Here is a 21,306-nt window from a genome sequence, read left to right as displayed (position 1 = left end):
TGAGAGTCAAAGAAATGAGTATATTCTGGGCATCAGGGGACCAGCACCTGTTTGTCAGCTGGTATGGAAGAAAGTATTTCAATAACTGAATTACTGGTGTAGCTCTACTGATGTGCATCAGCTAAATATTAACACCAGCTACAACCTCCTTTCTCCTTTATGCTGCCTGGATTATGGACACAATGGCAGGAGCTCATGCAGTCATGATGGACAATAAGGTGGAAGCCTTGTTAAGGATGACAAAAATTAAGGCAGAAGCCTGGATTCCTGATGATTGTACCTACTGAAGATCATCCATCTCCAGCCTTTGTAATGTAAATGAACCCACATCTTGTTTTTTTTAATGAGAACTTCTCCTTAATCACATAGTTTACAAACTGTAGAATACAGTCTGTGCTTTTAACCACATATCACTGTATTTGTAGATGTGTAGACATTTATATATTTTTAAATATTTCATATATATAAATTCAGATAAATATATATATTTGAAATAAAACATACTGTAAAAATGCTATCCTTACATGAATGCACTCTAGTTTCTTTTTTATTCTAGTCCATTTCTCTCCTTCTGTCTTTCCTTCCTTCCTTTTTTGTTTTTAATTTTCTTTTAACATTTATTTATTTTTGAGAGGCAGAGAGAGACAGAGCATAAGCAGGGGAGGGGCAGAGAGAGAGGGAGACACAGAATCAGAAGCAGGCTCCAAGCTGGCAGCACAGAGCTTGATGCGGGTCTTGAACTCACAAACTGCAAGTTCATGACCTGAGCTGAAGTCGGACGCTTAACCGACTGAGCCACCCAGGCGCCCCTCTTCCTTTCTTTTTTTAATAAAACATTTTCTTCTCATGTTTCAAAACAAACCCTAAATTGGTTTACCAATCTCCAAGTCCTGGCCTACAGGCTGGAAGGCACTGTAAGAGAGCATGTGGCAGTTACACCAGCAGAGGGCAATGTTGAGGAAGGGTTGGTGTAGGTGGATGTGTTTGGTCTGGAGGGGGAATCGCAGGGGGATGGCGGAAGGGGGTGCAGTACAAGGGCATCTCCTGTCCAATGGCCATCATGTGGAGGGAGGATGTCATTTGTGCGTGGTTAGCCCAGAGCACAAAATTGGTAGAAGTGACAGGGACATTGCAGAGGGACCTCTGTCCAATGGAGAGAAATCTGGGTCTTCCAAACTTAAGTACCTCCTATTTTATGAAGCGTCAACGAACTCACATTTGCTAAAACAGCAGTGGGGGTGGGGGGTAATCTATAGTTATGGATTATCCATAATATATACAGGTCTCTGGAGCACAACCAGGGACACAGGTGACACCCACTCAATGAACAGACTCAGCTACTCTGACCTAAAACTCCTGATCCTGATTGTCCTCCTGGCTTGGAAGAAATGAAGTCTTGAGGAAAGAAACAAACAGTCCCTGGATAAAATACAATTTGCTCTAAAGGACTGCTTAATTATTCATTTGCTTTTTTATTTGCTTATGTATGTATGTATAATCTCTTCACCCAGCATGGATCTAGAACTCACAACCTTGAGATCAAGAGTTACATGTTCTTCTGACTGAGCCAGCCAACCACCCCTCAATTTGCTCTTAAAGCTTTAATGCTGGAAGTTCAGGTTTACCTAACTTGGGAGGAGATTTAACATACTCAGTATGAGTATACTGAGTATCTCTCAAGAGATTTAGCATAGCCCCAGTTTCTATGCCCAGGCCTTGCAGGTAGCCCTCCTTCAGCTATCCCTCTCCTGCCCCCAGCCACCTCAGAGCATCCCAGATAATGCTCTTTCTCCCCCTTCTGTGGAGCAATGCTTTGTCTTCTGCCACAATCTGGTATTAGAGTCATTTGTGGGCCACTCTGCTTCCCCTCCAAGGTCTAAGATTCTCAAAGAGAAAAGGATGTTACTCCTGTTGGAACCCCCCTCAGTCTGCCCTGGCCCCCAGCAGACTCTCCACCAACATCCCCCTGAATGAGGATCGCCGGCTGTTAGTTTAATGTCAGCCAGTGTTGGACCTTTGCCTCAGGCCAAGTTTAGAGGGAGAACCTTGGAGCTGATATCATATGGCATCTTGTGGTTTTATAATTACTGAGCTTTCTGGGTAACCCTTTCATTATGGCCTCTTGAGTTCTATTTTCTGAAAAGACATAGCCCAGTAATCCTCAGCTGACTCCGAGTGTGGTCAGGGAGCACTTTTGACCTATCTGCTCTTTCTACCATTCATACTCCCAGCACAAAGCCTGACAGTAGCAGCCACTCGGGGTCTGTTGGTTTAACCGGCAGAGCTTGAAGTGAGTTGAGAGGACTGAACAACAGATTGAGATACACAAGTGCTAGGAGAGGAAAAGCACAAGAAGATGGTAGCAACTGAGTGAGTGACCCTGGACAGAGCTTTTCTAGCAGTCTGAGGTAGGGTAAGGAGAGCTCTAGCTCAAAGTCTGGGAAGCCAAATGATTCTTTCCAGTCTTTGTCTTTCGTCAATGCATGGTGCATGAAGCTCACATGTGTAACATACCCATGGAAGGCTGACGTTTCTGGGGAACAACCATCTCCTGGTTTCCACACCATCCTTTTAGGTTTTTGTCTTTTAGGTTTGTCATGTGGAGAGAGGATGTCATTTGTATGTGGTTGGCCCATGTCTTTTTTGTCTTTTAGGTTTTTATTTTATTTTATTTTTTAAATTTTATTTTTAATTTTTTTTTAATTTACATCCAAATTAGTTAGCATACAGTACAACAATGATTTCAGGAGTCCACACCATCCTTTTCATGCTCACTTGGGAAGCACATCGGATTTTGAGTGTTGTGAGAGGGTCATTATGGGGGTAACCTAAAACCTGCTCTAATTTTTTTTTAAAGTATGCCATTTACAAATTTTGGTATTTTAGCCATAATTTTGGTAAGAAATTATTTGCAACCCCACATAAATTAAAACCTCTCTTCTTAGGGTATGCCTGGCTGTCTCAGTTGGTAGAGCCTGTGACTGTTTATCTTTAGGGTCATGAATTCAAGCCCCACATTGGGTATAGAGATTACTTAAGGAAATAAAAAACAAAGTAAAAAAAAAAAAACCCACGAAAGTCAAAAACAACCTCTTCTTAGAACACCACTGAGTTAGGTTTCTGCCCCACTGCAACAGTTCAATCTCCTACCTATGCTATCTCCTCAAGGGGAAGATGTTTTACATATCACATGAGGAAACAGGTATACAGAACTAACCTCACTTACTCAGAACACGTAACTTCAGTGGGGTGGTCAGATATATCTTTAACCCAGGCTGCTGTTCCACAAACTCAGGTTGTCTCCAACAAGATCTTAAATTAGAAGACAGGGGTTCAGATACCAGCTCTACTCATTGTGTACACTTGGACAAACTGCAAAGGTCACCAGTGCAGAATGACAAGAGAGGATGCAGGACCATGTGGGCCCCGGGTAAGATGCAATGGGAGACAGGCTCTCTCTGCCATCCCCTCTGAGCCTTTATCTCTCGCCTACAGAACAGCCATGATAAAATCACTGGCGAGAGGCAGATGGCAACAGTCCCATGAGATCACACGTATGAAAGAATATTCTGCAAACATCAGCTATTGATACTTCAGCAGGAAATCTAACATTACCTTTTCTTGGAACTTGAACAGCTCAGGAAAGTATTGAGATCAAACCCAATGGTGATCACTTGGCTTTTATTTATGGCTGTAAAAGAAGAAGTTTAATTAATTCTCCCTGAAGTCCAACCAACAATATGCATGATTGCCATCAATCGTTTTCCTTATATATACAACACACCTAAACTCCAAGCATTTGTTCTAAGCTTCCTGGAAAATGCCATGGACTAAAGCACTAAGGAGGTCAGAAGTGATTTCCACCTACTTAGAACAGTGGTTCTCAAACTTCCGTGTGCATCAGAATCACCTGCAGAGCTTGTAAAGCACAAATTGCTGGGCCCACCTCACAGTTTCTGATCCAGTGCATCTGACATAGGGCTCAAGGATTTGAATGTCTAACAAGGTCCCAGGTGAGGCTGATGCTGTTGGTCTGGAGACCACACATGGAGAACAATTGATTTAGAAGAACTCAGACATCAGAAAAGGATGGAATTTTTTAAATTGTAGTAAACTATGCATCAACATAAAATTGACCATTTTAGCCATTTAGAAAGGGATGGAACTTAAGAATAGAGATAGGTATGCCATCAAAAAATGAGTTAGGGTGAGGGTTATTAAGTGGTATCTATGGATGAGTGTCAGGAGGTCTGTGAAGTCAGCTCAGTACTGGTTACAGGTAGTAAAAAGGGCACTACTGACTTATACCATACTCTGCCTTATAGGGTGACTGGGATGGATGTCAGGACACCCAGGAATGTGGCCCCCAGACCCTCCTGCAGAGTCTCTAGTAGATCCTCAGCCCCTGATGCCTTAACAGAATCCACCTTACCCTTGACCCGACTGGACCAAGAGTGATCTCCTGATCCAGGGGCCCCCAGTCAGATTCACTCTCAAGAATTTGAACTTGAACTAAGAGGCACAGAGAAGATGGTCCATGAGCTGTGGGTCTTAGACATGAAGGTTTTGGTGAGGTGCCCACTAGGGCCATGTGCAAGCTGAAGTGAAATGCGGACGTGAATAAGAAGAAGCAGAGTGAGGCAAAGGTGAGATATCAGAGGGATGGGTAATGGAAGGGGACACGCAAGCACAGAGCAGTTCCCCTGCTTACACCTGATACCTGAGGCCTGATGGCCTTTATTTACACAAGACCGAGGCATCCTTGCCATCTTTATACAGAACCCCTCGTCTTTCTTGGGTCAGTGGGAGCTAAGGGACAGAGGGTACAAAGGCATCTGGGGTGGGCTCTCAGACCAGCCCTCCTCTGGTCCTTCTTCTTATTGGAACCCCAGACTTTCAGGACTGCTACTGCCAAGCCAGTGCACCAAATGTGACTCAAAACCTCGCCAGCAATGGTCCACTCACCCTCGAGAAGGCTGAAGAGCAGTCTGGCTGACTTCTTCCTGGTGGAGGGGCAGTCCTGGAATCTTAGATTGAAGATGAAAATTTTTACTTTTGGCTCAACAGTCTGAAAAAGATAAAGGCCAACAAGTGAATTGAAGTTGCCTAGTATAAGTCTTTTGATAACAAGGATAGATTTTCAAGATGAGAAGTTACGAACCTCACTCCGGTTTGGGAAATGACCTCCAGACATCTCAATTAGGAAAGGAAGCAGACTCTAGACTCTGAGGGAGAATGAGCTACACTTTTCAGTAACAGTGGCCACACCCTCCCCATCAACCCACACCAAAGAGATAGGCTTAGCATGCTTACAAGGCTTACAGTGCCCAACCAGGCACTGTGTTGGGACCAGGGACAAGGCCATCCACTCATGTTAGGGGCCTTTCTTACTATAAGAGGCTTAATCAGGTGCCACCATCACAGTATTTATGGATGTCTGGGGTTTGCTTCAAAACAACCTGACTTGAGAAGGGGAAGATGGGGCATAGATGAAACAAGATCAGCCATGAGTCGATAGCTTTTGAAGTTGGAGATGGCTTCATTATACTTTTCTTGTAGACATATTTCACATTTTCCATAATAATAACGATGATAAAGCGGCCCTCATTCAAATGGAACAGGTGTGACTTTTCTCCCATTTCTAAGCCATTTCACTGTCAAAGGAAACATGTTGTTTGACTTCACTTTAAATTACCTTTTCTGGGGGGGAGGTTGGGTTTGGTCATTTTCCCCACATCAAGTTTTTCCTCTTCGGAGGAGTTAAAAGCCACTGAGAGATACCGATAGCAACTACTTCCAAAGAAGGCAGGCTCATTCTTTATTTTCTCAGAGTCACCTGCAACAATGCCCCTTCTTTACAGATAAAGTGCCTTCAGCCTTGAGAAGCTAAGTTGCCCAAGACCACAGTTAAAGGAGGTGCAGCTCACACAGTCCTCATTCTTTCCCTTGCTGGGTGGATGCAGGGGAACCCAACAGCTAAGGGGACCGAGGATTTTCTCTCTCCTGAAAGATCAACACACAATGGGGGCCAGGAGGGCTGAAGGAGCCTTCAGCTGAGTGGGGAATTTCCTGGGTGAGCAGAGCCTTTACCTGCTCAGAGGACAGGGGCACTGCTCATGCACCTCCTGCAGAATTTAGATGTGCTGGGCATGAGGATGTCTTCTAGCCCTAAAACACCTGTGTGCTGGTGAGAAGAGCAGCAGCTCAGGGTCCCTGAGGCTCGGAGAAGGATGTGCAGGTGCTCTGGGGAGAGTGGAAGGAAACGGGAATGGGACAGCGTGGGACCTGCTCCTCCAGGCCTTCAAGCCTCCAGGAGCAGGGTGAGAGGACCCCAGATGAGGAGGAAGGGTACACTCTGAAGGAAGCAGTGGGCAGAATGATCTGGGTTCTTGGGGACACAAGTCAGCCCCTTGCCTGGGGAGAAAGCTGTTCTTCCTGTCCTGGGCGTGCTGTGTGGGAAATGGTACACGCCTGTAAACCAACGAGCCCAGAGAGGGACAGTCTCCTCTCCAGCTCAGTTCTCTCCTCATAGCTGGTGATGAAAGTGGTCATCCTGAATCTTTAGAGCTACATCTGAAGTGTCAAATACAGCATCTGGAACCTAATCCCTACCTAAGGAAATAATAGGAATAAAGAACTCCTAATAAAAGGCTGCCAAGTCTGTCCAGGAGGGTTTTACTATTCGGCTGGCCAGCTCTCAACTGAGAGTTCACAGCTTTATCCAGACACTGGGGGGAACAGGCCTTCTTGAAAACGTTTTGATGTCAAAAGAGAAACACTGTAAACCACATCCTCAAGCAGAAATTAAGCCAGTCCTCTGTTGATGGCCTCTCTGAGGCATGCTCCATCTGCCTAACCCAGACAGTTTTAAAATGTCAGACAATGAACCCATTAGCTGAGGAACAAGCCCTGGTTGAAGTCCTTAAAGAAGACAAAAGATAGGTTTAGGTGTGACAGGCATCAGCAGGCCTTGAAGACACTACTTCAGCGCTGCTTACGGCCCAGAAATCTGGCCCACCAAGCCCACCAGTGCAGTCTCTGGGTCAAGCCAGTTTGGGTTCAGGTAAGAAGATATTTGCAAAAACAACTAAAATTATACATGATTTTCAAAAATGCCACCCTCATTATAATGTCCCCAACACCTTGGAATTATTTTTGTCTTGCAGAGGGAGTGTGGTGTCATGAGAAAGCCCTGGTTCCAATTCCAGCTCTGCTCACTACCTCATGTCTGACCTTGGTTAAGTTTCTTAAGTGTTGGGGTCTGCTGTAAGGGATAACATGAGGATAAAGTGCCCCACGCAGTGCGGGGCACAGAGCAGGCACTAAAGTCATAGCAGCTATTACTCAAATACCTTGTAAATGCATCTGCTGTCTTTGATTATTAGATCATAGTATTTGTAAACAATAAAAGCGGCAGTGCCTACAAGGTCAGCAGGAAACCCATAGACACAGGGATGGGACTGATGCTAATTAGTCCATTTCAAGCTTCCAGCCTCGGGTCAAATGGAGTTCCCACCTAGCTGCAGCACTGAGGGTTTGACACTGATGAGCTTGGCCTTTAAACAGGTAATTCCTCTAACAATCCACCCTGCCTGGTGGTGGGGGTGCTGGGATTCAAAGCCAGGAGGCCCAGGGCTGAAAGCAGAGGGGAGTGGCTTTATAACCCACACCTGCAGAGGCAAGAGGAAGACACGGGTGAATGCTGGTGGCCAGGTGTCCCTGGAGAGGCCTGTGAGAGGGCAGCTCTTCAGGGGTAAGTATGGAAATACTGCTAGGACCCAGGAAGGCCAGAGAGAAGCCACTGGGTGTGCAATCTGTTCTAACCTGTTCGGAGATGGGCTGACAGTCAGGACTCCAGGGAATTGGGGATTTGTCTTCCATGAGGAAGGTGCTCAGCAGTGACCAAGCATAGGACAGAAAGCTAATAGGTAGGTAGGTAGGTGGCATCCAACATACTTTCTCTAAATAGTCACAATCATTAGACTTGAGGAAAACAATCCTGGGAACGGGAAGGAAGGGCCTAAGTTTACAGGAAGATCCCCATAGCTGGCATCTGATTCAGCAGACCTGGGTGTGAAATGTCTTTTTTTTTTTTCAGTTGTGGTGAGACATACATAAAATTTGCCATCGTTAGAGAGGGAGAGAGCCAAAGCATAAGAGACTCTTAAAAACTGAGAACAAACCGAGGGTTGATGGGTGGGAGGGAGGGAAGGGTAGGTGATGGGTATTGAAGAGGGCATCTTTTGGGATGAGCACTGGGTGTTGTATGGAAACCAATTTGACAATAAATTTCATATATTAAAAAATAAATAAGTAAATAAACATTAAAAAATTAAAAAATAAAATAAAAATAAAAATAAAAAAAAGAATTTGCATTTCCAAGGTGATGCTGCTGGTGTGTGCATTTCACCTGCAGAACCATTAATTCAAGTTATATGAACTATATAATATATGGAAGCCTTTTTTTTTTTTTTTTAATTTTTTTTTCAACGTTTTTTATTTATTTTTGGGACAGAGAGAGACAGAGCATGAACGGGGGAGGGGCAGAGAGAGAGGGAGACACAGAATCAGAAACAGGCTCCAGGCTCCGAGCCATTAGCCCAGAGCCTGACGCGGGGCTCGAACTCACAGACCGCGAGATCGTGACCTGGCTGAAGTCAGACGCTTAACCGACTGCGCCACCCAGGCGCCCCTGGAAGCCTTTAAATAGAGTAATGTATAGTTAAAAAAAAAAAGATTTAGTATCGGGGCGCCTGGGTGTCTCAGTCGGTTGAGTGCCCAACTTCGGCTCAGGTCATGATCTCACAGTTGGTGAGTTCAAGCCCCACGTCGGGATCTGTGCTGACAGCTCAGAACCTGGAGCCTGCTCCGGATTCTTTGTCTCCCTCTCTCTCTGCTCCTCTCCCACTCACACTCTGTCTCTATCTCTCAAAAATAAATAAATGTAAAAAAAAAAATTAGTATTTGATTTTAGAGAAAAAAAGAGACTCTTAAAAACTGAGAACAAACTGAGGGTTGGTGGGGGGTGGGAGGGAGGGGAAAGTGGGTGACAGGCATTGAGGAGGGCACCTGTTGGGATGAGCACTGGGTGTTGTATGGAAACCAATTTGACAATAAATTTCATATTAAAATAAATAAATAAATAAATAAATATCAAAAATAAATAAATAAAATAAAAAATAAAAAAATAAAAAATTGCCATCATAACCATTTTTTACAGTTCAGTGGCATTAAGTACTTTCACGTTGTTGTGCAACCACAACCACCATCCATGAAAAGCCCTTTTAAATCTTAGGATGAACACTGACTGGAATTTCAATTCTCAGGTATCTACACAAGAGATCCATGTGAGATATTTACCTTAATAAGACAACCCTCATTACCTCTTCCAGGGAAGACTGCCTGACCCTGCAAAGTTCTCCAGCAATGCATTCACTGGAGATCTGCCCAGATGCAGCTCTGCAGGTCTGCTGGCTCTGCATGGAATAGCTCAGTTTACACATCAGCCAGAGCATTAAATGTCTAATATGCTGGGGCACTCAATCAGTTAAACGTCCCAGTCTTGGTATCAGCTCAGATCATGATCTTATGGTTTATAGGATCAAGCCCCCATCTAGCTCTGTGCTAACAGCCCAGAGTCTGCTTGGGATTCTCTCTCTCCCTCTCTCTCTGCCCCTCCCCAGCTCACACACACTGTCTCTAAACAAAATAAACATTTAAAAAAATGTCTAATATGCTGTCAGGAAGCTTCACCATTCATCAATATGGGAAATGGCTCAAATTACCTGCAATTTACTCAACTTCTGTGGCAAACTTGCCTCACTTTGGCATTCATAAAACAAATCAAGAGAGAGGAAATCGACGGTGCCCTAGAAATAAGTAAATAGGATCGTTAGAACATAAGCAATTTCAAGATAAAGTACTGTTCAGAAGTATCCTTTTTTGTTTCTCCTCCTCCTACTAAATGGATACTCCAAAGTGAGATTTTCCAGGAAAAAGCAGGTAGAGGAGAAGCTGGGACAGAGTGAGAATGTATGGAGGCCTTGTGCCTGCATGTTGCTGGGAATGTATCACCACATACTCAGCAAAGTGCTCGGCACACAATAAGTGCTCAATAAATGTATATGATTAAATGAGGGAATGACGGGGAGCCTGGGTGGCTCAGTCGGTTGAGCATCCAACTTCGGCTCAGGTCATGATCTCACGGTCTGTGGGTTCAAGCCCCGCGTTGGGCTCTGTACTGACAGCTCAGAGCCTGGAGCCTGCTTCGGATTCTGTGTCTTCCTCTCTCTCTGCCCCTCCCCTGCTCATGCTCTGTCTCTCTCTCTCTCAAAAATAAATAAACATTCAAAAAAAATTTTTAAAAAAAGATTTAAATGAGGGAATGAAGTACTGGATGCCAGAAATGGTGGGTTTCCACCAAAGAAGTGAGCACTAATGGAGTCAGAGGCCAGAGCTGCCCTGGTCAGCCCCCTCCTCACAGCCGTCCCACTTTGCTGGGACAGAGATAGCGGAGCACTCAGACACCCACAGGATCTGCAGTGATCTCTGCAGACCTACAGGGGTTTGGGGCTTTGTTTTAATTGTAGGCTATCGTCACTGGCCTACTGTCAGGCCACAGTTTTCAAGTCCACCCTAGTTGACCCTAGCTTGACCCATTGTATTATCCGAGAGCACAGCTCTTATGGTCCTGGACATATCTATCCCTCTGCACAGTCTCTGGCCTGCATATGTTCTAAGAACTTCAGATTCACAGTCTAAACACATAAAGATACCACTGTGATTCCATCCCTGCCTTTCTCAGAAGTCATTGTATCCTTGTCATGACTGGATCAGAGCCTGTTATCTCTCCTTCATAGATCATCTGTTCCCTCGGGACACAGACCCTTGATAATGGCATCCGATGACAACCAAGTGCACCATGGACCTTTGATAATTGACTCATCACTAGCTCCCTATGGCTTTCCAGATCAAGTCTCATCCGTGTTTACCCAATAGCCTACATGCTTGCTCCACTTTGGTGAGTACCACCAAACCCCTTCCCCACCCCCTCTCAGCTCTTACTTTTGTTTGTCATTTCTGTACAACACATAGTTGCTTAGTTCCCACCCTTGAAAGTCATTGCAGTGGAGGAAGATTTAAAGAGTAGAACCACTGAAGCGTACAACTTAACACAGAGTGTTAGTAAATGCACCAATTACATGAAAAATTGCAGAAAGTTAGAAGTGCTATAAGGAAGTCTACATCAGTGGTCTTCAAACTTACCTGGGGCTCACCTGGAAACTATGAAGACCCAGGACAGTCCCTCCACATTAAGCCTTGGCTTATGCGCTTTACTAGCTCTCCAGGTGATTCTGGTACACAACAAGACTTGGAAAGTGCTGGTCTAAACAAAGGGCTATGTGTTCCAAGTGGAGAGAGAAAGCAAATCAAGTTGAGCAAGGGAGTATTGTTAAATGAGGCCTCCCGATGGAAAGTGTATGCACGTGTATGTCATAAATGGGTAGAATTTTGTTGGAAGAGATTTGGGCAAATCTAGGATAAGAAGCACACTGAATGGTGCATGCAAGATGGGGAAGAAAGCATAGCATATACACTGGGAAAAATAGGAGGGGAGACCCCAAGACAGCTTGAGTGAGCCACACCTGGAAGGCCCTGAGGGATTTGCACCAATTTCTCCCATCTGTGGCAACACATAACATAAAATTTACCAAGTTCACTGGCATTAGGTGCATTCACATTGTTGTGCAACCATCACCATAATCCATGCAACACATTTTTTTTTTTTTTAATGTTTAAATATTTTTGAGGGTGCGGGGAGAAGGAGGAAGACAGAGGATCTGAAGTAGGCTTTGTGCTGACAGCAGAGAGCCTGATGCAGGTCTCAGACTCACGGACCACAAGATCATGACCGGAGTCAAATGCCTTAACTGGCATTTGACTGGGTGCCTGAGCCACCCAGGCACGTCCATGCAATGCATCTTTGAATCTCAGAGTGAGCACTGAGTGTAGATTCCCAGTAGGGAATTAATAAAAACTGGGCTCATGGAAACTCCAGAAGCACTGCATGGCATGGACTGGGGCAAAGAGACCAGTCCAAAGGCTATTGCTTGACAAGCACTTTTCTGATCAGCACTTTGGTCTCCTGAGTTCATAACCGATAGCGGTTATCACCCCTTGTAAATTAATTTAGATGGCATTCTGGCCATATGGTCAGCCTTGAAACTATTTTTTCAGAATCTTATCAAAACTGGATTTTAAGTTCCTGAGATGGTAAATCTGAGGACCGGACCCTGACCTATGGGGCCCCCATCGTAGCACAGGCACCACGTAGACAGACAGTGTTTGTCACATGGCACTGTGATATCTATACAGCACCCTACAGAAATCTGCAAAACTACAGAAATCAGCTATTTTTCCAGGTGATTTTCCACACTGCCCAGCAGCCAAGCTTACACAGGCCAAAGCTGTTTAATTCTCAGATGTTTTAACTTTTCTTATTAAAATTATAGTTAATAAAATTATAGTTAAAAAGTTATGTTCAGAGGAGGCAGAAAACAAGATGATACTCTAGGGAGTTTTGTTATTTAAAAAAAACAAAATAAGGGGCACCTGGGTGGCTCAGTTGGTTAAGCATCTGACTCTTGATAGTGGCTCAGGTTATGGTCTCATGGTTTTTGGGTCAAGCCCCACAATGAGTTCTGGGCTGACAGCATGGAGCCTTCTTGGGATTCTCTTTCTTCTCTCTCTCTCTCTCTCTCTCAAAATAGATAAACTTAAAGAAACAAACAACCTTTGCCTGTCCTTATATCTCTTTTGCTATTAACACACCTCTCCTCTAATAAGCTATTTTGGACTCTTTTAGTTAAAAAAAAAAAATCAGAGCAAACAGAAGCATTTGACTTATTTACATAGGCAAAAGCTGACACTAGATCAAGCAAGAGCTGGGACGCAATAAATGAGATTTTGTTTGTAAGGTAAACATGAATCTAGAGAATGGACAGCATTCAGAAGAGGCAGTTAATAAAAATGCCAGGCTAACAGATGAAAACTTCTCTAGTGTTCTAAAATGAAAATCACAACTTTCCTCAGATGTTGCAACTGCTATTTTGGGGTGCTGTTATCACCTTGGCAAGAGCACACGTGGACGTTTCCAGCAGGAGCTCCGAGACTGCTTCAGCTCGCAGGACCACAGAGAGTTTTCCGCCTAAAACCAACCAGAGAAACCAGCTGCAGGTGAGTGAGGCAGGATGCTGGGGCTGCAGAAGCAGCGTGGGGACTCATTTCCTGTTCCATGTTCACTGACTTTAAAAATGATTTCTGAAGAAATCACTTAACATGACTTTACCCTAGCTGAAAGATTTTAGATAACAAGGTGCCTTTAAAAACAAAACAAAGTCCCTTTAGAGAATGTTTCATCTAAATCAGGACTCAGAAATGCAGGACACTTGTCTTTTACAAGAATAAAAGCAGGGCAGGCTGGGTGGCTCTTCCTGAAATTAAGAGTCTCTTGATTTCGTCTCAGGTCATGATCCTGGGGTGGTGGGATCCAGCCCTGTGTTGGGCTCCACACTGAGCATGGAGCCTGCTTGGGATTCTCTTTCTCTCTCCTTCTGCCCCTCTCCCTCACTCTTTCTCTTCTCTCTTAAAATAAAACAAAATAACAAACACACACACACACAAAGAATAAAAGCAATTACCCTGCCCTGCCCCTCCAGTGTAGAAGGTGGTGAGGTGAGAACTGCTTCCTCACTTTGTCTGTTTAACACTTTCTGCTGTTACCCGGTCCTTATTCATTGTCCTGAACATCAGTTCAGCCCCTCCTGTGCACGGAGGGGAAAACGAAGGAACTATAAACACCTGTAGCGTGTACCCACTTGATTTGATACTTGATTACCTGCAGTGGTGCTCAGCAGTTGTGTGCGTCCAAATCCCCTGTGTGCTTGTCAGCAGACTGGGGCGGGCTCTGCAACAGTGCATTTTAACAAGCTTCCCAGGTGCTCCTGACCCTCGTCCTCAGACCACCACTTGAGAAACACGGCTGCGGAGGAGGGGTTCCTCAGCCGTTTGTATTGCCAACTGACTCTTTCATGTGCCTGAGTCTTTATCTCCCCCTGGATTGTGTGCTCGCTGAGGAGCAAAATTTAAAACAATCACTCCAGATAGCAACTTCAGCACTGGGTGCATAGCAGACCTGTGGTTTGGAAACGCTAAATGAAAACCAAATAAAATCAGAGTTTGAGAGTTAAACTGTAAGGCTGTGTGCTGACAATGAAACCGCCACTAACAACTACAAAAGTGCTTTTTTTTTTTTGTAGTTATCTTTATACCCAACATGGGGCTTGAACTCATGACCCAGATATCAAGAGTCGCAAGCTCTTCCAACTAAGCCAGAAACAGGTGCCCCAAAAGGGGCTTATTTTGATAAACGTGGTAGAACTTTGAAATCTCCTAAGCAGGGAATTTCACTTACAGACATTTAGTCCTCATTCTGATAAGATAACGCTATTTTCTAGTTACTCAAATGATTGTCCCTGATGGATCCATTTCACCTTTCACCGATTTCTATTCTTCATTCTATCGTCACATCAGCACACATGGAACATAAGTTCCCAGCTTGTGCTTAACATCTTAAAATGTACAATCATCTGTAGGCCAAAGAAATGAAATAAGAGTACAGTTAATCCCTAAATAGATGAACTCACAGATTATTTTTTTTTAATTTTTTAATGTTTATTCATTTTGAGAGAGAGAGAAAGAGAGAGAAAGTGTGTGAGCATGAGTGGGAGAGAGGAAGATTGAGAAGGAGACACAGAATCCAAAGCAGGCTCCAGGTTCTGCGCTGTCAGCACAGAGCCCGATGTGGGGCTCAAACTCACAAACCGTGAGATCATGACCTGAGCCAAAGTTAGATGCCCAACCGACTGAACAAGCCAGGCACCCCATAGATAATTTCTAATCGACTCTGGAAGCTGCTTTTAGAATTAGAGTGAACAAATGTACTTGAAGTTCTAGAAATTCTCATGGTTCCCAACCCATTGCCAGTGCAAGCATAAACTATACTTTTTAACATACTGTCAAATGCAGATTACTCAAAACCAGATTCTCACGTGAAGCTTGCAGTTCATGTTTTCTATGGAACTGAAAGGGGGATAATTGCTCTGCTTTAGAAAAATTTATCTTGCATTTTGTTGGACATAATTAAACAGGTGTTCATATGTCTATGAACTCAAAGACATGAACAGGTGTTCATGTGTCTAGCTCAAAACTGGTATTTGCTGTGGGTTGAGAATGAACTGTTGTAAGCCTGTGTAGAAAACCACTGCACAGCATTGTGTAAATTCCTGTCCCTCCTATGCATTGCTGGACCTCACTAAAGGATAAGCTCACCTGTTTCCACCATAAAGGGAAGTTGTTCCACTAAAAACCGTTGCGGCTGTTTATAAAAAAAAAAAAAAATAGCCCCCTTTCCTCTTGCTCCTTCCCTTTTTGCCTCAAATACTCCAATAAAAGTAATCTGGCCAATACTGAACTGCCAATATCAATGCTTCAAGCTACTACTACTGCTTGGGCAGGCAGGTAATACTGGTGTTACCCTGGGTTGTGTCTCAGTGTTGTGCAAGTGGGGGATGTTGTGTGCAATTCTACTCTTCCCACAAGAGAAATGTTCCCGCTCTCCCAGCCTCCAACTCTGCCCGAATCCTCTCTTCTACTGAATCCTCCCCACTGGCAGCACATTGAACACATAAACAGGAGGTTTATAATAACAGATATAGAAAGATTAGAAAAGAAGAAAAGAATTTTTCAAAAATTGTGGTAAATATATATATATATATATATATATATCAAAATTTACCCTTAAAAATTATAAGTGTACAGTTTAGTGGCATTAAGTACATTCACATTGTTGTGCAGCTGTCACCACCATCCATCTTCAGAACTTTTTCAACATCCTAAACTGAAACTCTATATTCACTGGGCAGGAATTCCCCATTCCCCAGACCTCCTAACCCCTAGTAACTACTATTCTACTTCCTGTCTCTGTGAATTTCATTATTGTAGGTCCTTCATGTAGGTGGAATCATACAATGTGTGTCCTTTTGTGACTGGCTTATTTCACTTCGCATAATGTCTTCAGGGTTCATCTATGTTATAGCAGGTGTCAGAATTTCATTTCTTTTTAAGGCTGAATAATATTCCGTTGTATAAATAGCACATTTTGTTTATCCATTCACCCATCCATGGACATTTGGGTTATTTCCACCTTTCAGCTATGTAAATAACACTGCTATGAACATAGGTATAGTATAGATACCTGTTCAAGTCCCTGCTTTCAATTCTTTTATGTAGGTACACCCAAGCGCTAGATGATAGAGTAATTTTATGTTTAATTTCTTGAGGAACTGCCACACTCTTTTCCATAAGGGCTACACCATTTCACAGTCCTGCCTGCAATGCATAAAGATTACAATTTCTCTATATCTCTACCAACACCTGTGATTTTCTGCTTTTTAAAATAATAACTATTCTTATGGGTGTGAAGTGCTATCTTGTTGTGGTTTTCATTTGCTCTACACAATGATTGAGCATCCTTAATAATTGAGTTAATCTTTGTATATGGTACAAGGTAAGAGTCTAACTTTCTTCCTTTGCATGCAGATATTCACTTCTCCCAGGAACACTTGTTGAAAAGACTCTTTTCCCCACTGAAAGGTCTTCACACTCTTGTAGAAAATTATTTGACCATTTGGTAAGGGTTTATTTGTGGGCTTTCTATTTTATTCCATTGGTGTATATGTCCATCCTTAAGCTAGTACCACACTATTTTGATTATTAGAGCTTTGTAGTAAGTTTTGAAATCAGGAAGTGTGAGTCTGCCAACTTTGTTCTTTTTCAAGAATGTTTTGGTTATTTGGGGTCCCTTGAGATTCCATATGTATTTAAGGATGGATTTTTCTATTTTTGCAAAAACTGTCACTAGGATTTTGATAGGGATTTCAGTGAATCTGTAGACTGCTTTGGGTAGTACTGGAATTTCAACAATATTAAGTTTTCCGATCCATGAACAAAGGATAACTTTCCAGTTATTTTTGTTTCCTTTACCTTCTTTCAGCAATGTTCTAAAGTTTTCAGTGCACAAGTCTTTTGTGTCCTTGGTTAAGTTCAGAAAAGAACTTTTAAAAACTACTTATTAGAGTGAGCAGAACTCCCAGTCGTTAAGTGTGAGCCGTGTATGGTGACTTCTTTCCAAAGAGTGCAGTATGGAAAGGAGGAAAAAATAATAACTTTACAGTATAGATACCTGAAAAACACAACCTCAACCAGGTGATCAAGGTCAATATTAACAGTATAAATCACAGTGATAGTCTGTATCCTTGATATATGATGAAAATAACACTTTATTCTGTAATCTTCCTTCCTAAAACCCATAATCTCAACCTATTCATGAGAGAAACATCAGACAAACCCCAATAGAATTTGCAGTCACAAAAGATGACATATTAAATTATTCCATTCATATGAAATGTTCAGAACAGGGAAATCTAGAGATATAGGAAGTTAATTAGCAGATGCTTAGGACTGAGATGGGAGAGGAGAATGGAGATAGTAAGATGATAGTTCCAGCCCCATGCTGGGTATAGAGACTACTTAAAAATAAAATCTTTATACATATTCACAAAGCTGTATGACCATATCTAATTCCAAAACATTTTCATCACCAAAAAAGAAATTCCTTGGGGTGCCTGGGTGGCTCAGTTGGTTGAGCGCCAGACTTCAGCTCAGGTCACGATCTCATGGTTCATGGGTTCAAGCCCCTCATCGGGCTCTGTGCTGACAGCTCAGAGCCTGGAGCTTGCTTTGGATTCTGTGTCTCCCTCTCTCTGCCCCTCTACCACTCACACTCCGTCTCTCTCTCTCAAAAATAAATAAACATTAAAAAAATGTTTAAAATAAATTCATTATCCATTAGCTGTCACTTCCTGTTCTCTTTTCTAGCCCTAGATATAGCCTATCTACTGTAGTGTCTCTATGCCTCTTCTGGAGATTTAATATAAATGAAATCATATAATATGTGGTCTTTTCTGATTGGCTGCTTTCACTTAGTTTAATGTCTTCAAGGTACATTCATGTTGTGGCACATATCATTTCTTTTTGGGTAAATAATATTCCATTGTATGTATATGCCACATGTTGTTTATCCATCAACTGAGGGACATTAGGGTTGTTTCCACTTTGGGTTATTATAAAAAATGTTGCTATGAATGTTTGTGATAAGCTTTCTTCCAGACATTTGTTTTCATTTCTCTCAGACATACTCCTAGAAGAGAAATTGTTGAATCATAGGTAACTCTAAAGTTTATCTGTTTCAAGGGGTTCCTGACTAGCTCAGTTGGTAGAGCATGCAACTCTTGATCTGGGGAGTTCACTTTGTGAACTCACAAAGTGAGTTCAAGCCCCATGCTGAGTATAGAGATTACTTAAAAATAAAATCTTAAAAAAAAAAATCAAAAAATAAAGTTTATCTGTTTGAGAAACTACCGGAGTGTTTCCCAAAATGGCTTCACCATACCACTGGCTTCACCAGTGGTATGGGTCCCAGTTTCTCTACATCATTGCCAACAATTGTTATTGTTTGTTTTGTTTTTATTACAGCCATCCTGGTTGACGTGAGGTGGTATTCTGTTTTAATTGTTGGATTCAGAGGTCACTCCATGGGCATTTTTATAGAATTTTGTGCTTTTTTTTAAAAAAAAGCAGTTCAGTAATTTTTTATAGTATTTTGCTTTTAACCAACTCATGTTATACAACTGTTTTGTGTATATTAGGTGATATATTTGAAAAAGAACAATAAGGCTATGGGATTGGACTAAAAAAGGAGTGGAAAATAAGAGAAAGAGAGAAAGAAGGAAAACCACCTGTTGGAATAAGAAGGAGACTGAAAAAATAATTTACTTTGTGTCCTGCATTATATTGGGGTAGATAATCTAGTGATATTGATGAAACACAAAATGAAGGATGAGAGGAATGAGCAGAAAAGGAAAATATGAGCTCAAAAAAGAAAGTGTTTAGTAACCTGATGAAACTTAAGAATGGAATCTACAGACATTTTAATAAACATGTATATCTACTTTATAATCAAAATAATTCTAGAGAGTCTGTCCTCAAAATAAGATAGATTTTCCTTTGTTTGAGATGGACCAAGTTCAATCTTGCCTTCTTTCAAAGTTCATTTACCCAGCACTTCTTCAGTAGAATTACAGCCAACAAATATTTACGTGCTCACTTGCCCCCAAGACGGGCTTTCCAAAGAATGCAGTTTCAAATTCAGCCTCTCCTCATCTCCTACCCTCTACCGAGAGCTCACTAAACTGACTGTGGCTTCTCACTGTCTCCATGCAGGGGCTTTAACCTCTTCCTGGAATCCTCTTTTCTAATCCATTTGCTTGCTCCCTCCCTTGGCTTTCCTGAGGACAGTCTTCCTGACACCCCTACCTGAACCAGCTCCCTCCACACTCATACTCTTTCTTCCCTTGCCCTGCTTTCATTTTTAACATAGAAAAATGTTTAATCTCTCTATAATCAAATACGTGCCAGTGAGGCATATAAGGAGATAATAGTTTTCAGCTGTCAAATTACCAATAACAAAATGATTATATCATTGAAGACAGGCTGAGTAGGGTCAGAAAAATTTTATAACTGTTGGTATACACTATTACAGTGTTTCTGGAAAATAATTTAGCAACATGCTTTAAAGTCTTAAAGAATGCACATTTTTTGAACAAGTGATTTCAATTCTAAGAATCAGAAAGAATTTATTGAATGGAAGGTAGACAAAGATTTATATATAGGAATGTTCATTGCAATGTATTTTGTAATGTGAAAATTAAACTTACATATATATGACATATATAAGTGAGAGAAATATTTAAAACTCTGATCCGTTCATAGGTGGATTTTATATTTATTTTTAATAAAATGAGAATGTACTCATAAAATATCTAAAGTTTAAAAAGTAGAATATACAAGTATGCATTATGTTATATACTATGTATACAAATATACATAGAGTATATAATAAAAAACAGAAAGCATATATAATACAAAACTGGTTCTTAAAATTGGTATACCTCAGATTCGCCTAGGAATTTATTAAAATCACAAATGTACTCATCCTGCCTAAACCTACTGAATCAGAACCTCAATTACTTATAAAGCAGGAATATGGACAATTGCAATTACTCTCTCCTCACTACCAATCAGTGTATCGTTATTTTATCTTTGTAGTTGTCTTCTCTGCTGGAATGTAAACTTCAGCTAGAATGCATAACTTGCTTTGCATGAGAAAAGGGGGAGACTAAGGGAAGACTGGCAATCCTGAAGCCTTGGAGAGGCAGGGAGGCAGGAATGGAGTAGGAAGGACAGAAAGATACTCTCACAGACTCGAGACTGGAGAAGGGGTGCTTAAAAGACATTTTTCAAAGGAAATGCTGGAACTATGCAATATAAACCACCCCTGCTTCTCTCCACGGGAGTATCTTCAATACAGTATTAATTTCTCACCAATGAATACAAAAGACAAGACTACTGAAGAGGAAGAAATGCCAAGTCCTGCTTTAAGGAGGAAGGGAGAAGGTGGGTCAGCTATCAGGGTTGTGTGTACTTACCTTGAGAAGCATATTTTTCATGGTAAATCTCATAGGCTTTTCTGTGGGCATCAGTGAGGGTCTGGAGATGTGAAGGTCTTGATTCCTGGTGTGGAAACTCTTTTATCACCTCCTCCAAGTCACTAAACGTGAACCAGATCTTAACCAGGTCCCCAAAGGAGTGGAAGGCGAATGTGGCATAGTCCGCAAAGAGATCAGCAAAGACTTCTCTTCTCTGGACCGTGCTGGCAGGAAGGGTCTGGTGATGCAGAACGACCAGGGGCTGAAGCTGTGCGGTCTTGAGAGTCTCAAGGAGTTGCCGGTAGCACTGCACTGTTTTGCTGTCTGGGTTCTTGGAGCTTCCTGTTGGGAGAAGTTGTGCCCATGGAAGAAATACTTTGTAATGGGTGATCTTACTGGCACGAACACTATTAAAGAACTTCGGCAGGAAAGCGGGCAGTGGTTGGCGACAAACATAAATGCTTCTGTCCTCTGCTGCAAAATTAGAACGCTGGTTTCCCAGTGGATCACTCAAGTTGTATAGCAAGTCATTGGTGAGAGGACCAGCAGCTGAAATGAATTTTCTATCAGATTCCCAATCTAACCCCCAGCACGAAAAGCTCAGGAGGACAATAAAGACTGAATTCCAGGCCAGCTCCAT

The 21,306-nt window shown here is 42.3% G+C and overlaps 1 protein-coding gene across 1 annotated transcript in view; it reads right to left on the bottom strand.

Annotated features, from left to right (window-relative positions):
• Positions 1-21,306, bottom strand: part of LCT (lactase) — a 51,715-nt gene extending 30,409 nt beyond the window's left edge. The window contains exons 1-5 of the mRNA XM_019454804.2: positions 20,667-21,306; positions 13,128-13,207; positions 9,786-9,869; positions 4,966-5,068; positions 3,616-3,691 (exon numbers count right to left, since the gene is read on the bottom strand). Of these exons, the coding sequence (XP_019310349.2) occupies positions 3,616-3,691; positions 4,966-5,068; positions 9,786-9,869; positions 13,128-13,207; positions 20,667-21,306 (983 nt within the window). The remainder of the gene's footprint in view (positions 1-3,615; positions 3,692-4,965; positions 5,069-9,785; positions 9,870-13,127; positions 13,208-20,666) is intronic.

This window comes from Panthera pardus, unplaced genomic scaffold, assembly GCF_024362965.1.
Source record: "Panthera pardus isolate Hobbes unplaced genomic scaffold, ASM2436296v1 HiC_scaffold_10, whole genome shotgun sequence".
NCBI classification, from domain to species: Eukaryota; Metazoa; Chordata; class Mammalia; order Carnivora; family Felidae; genus Panthera; species Panthera pardus.
Note: the sequence above shows the minus strand (reverse complement) of the source record. Positions and strands in the feature narration are given on the sequence as shown.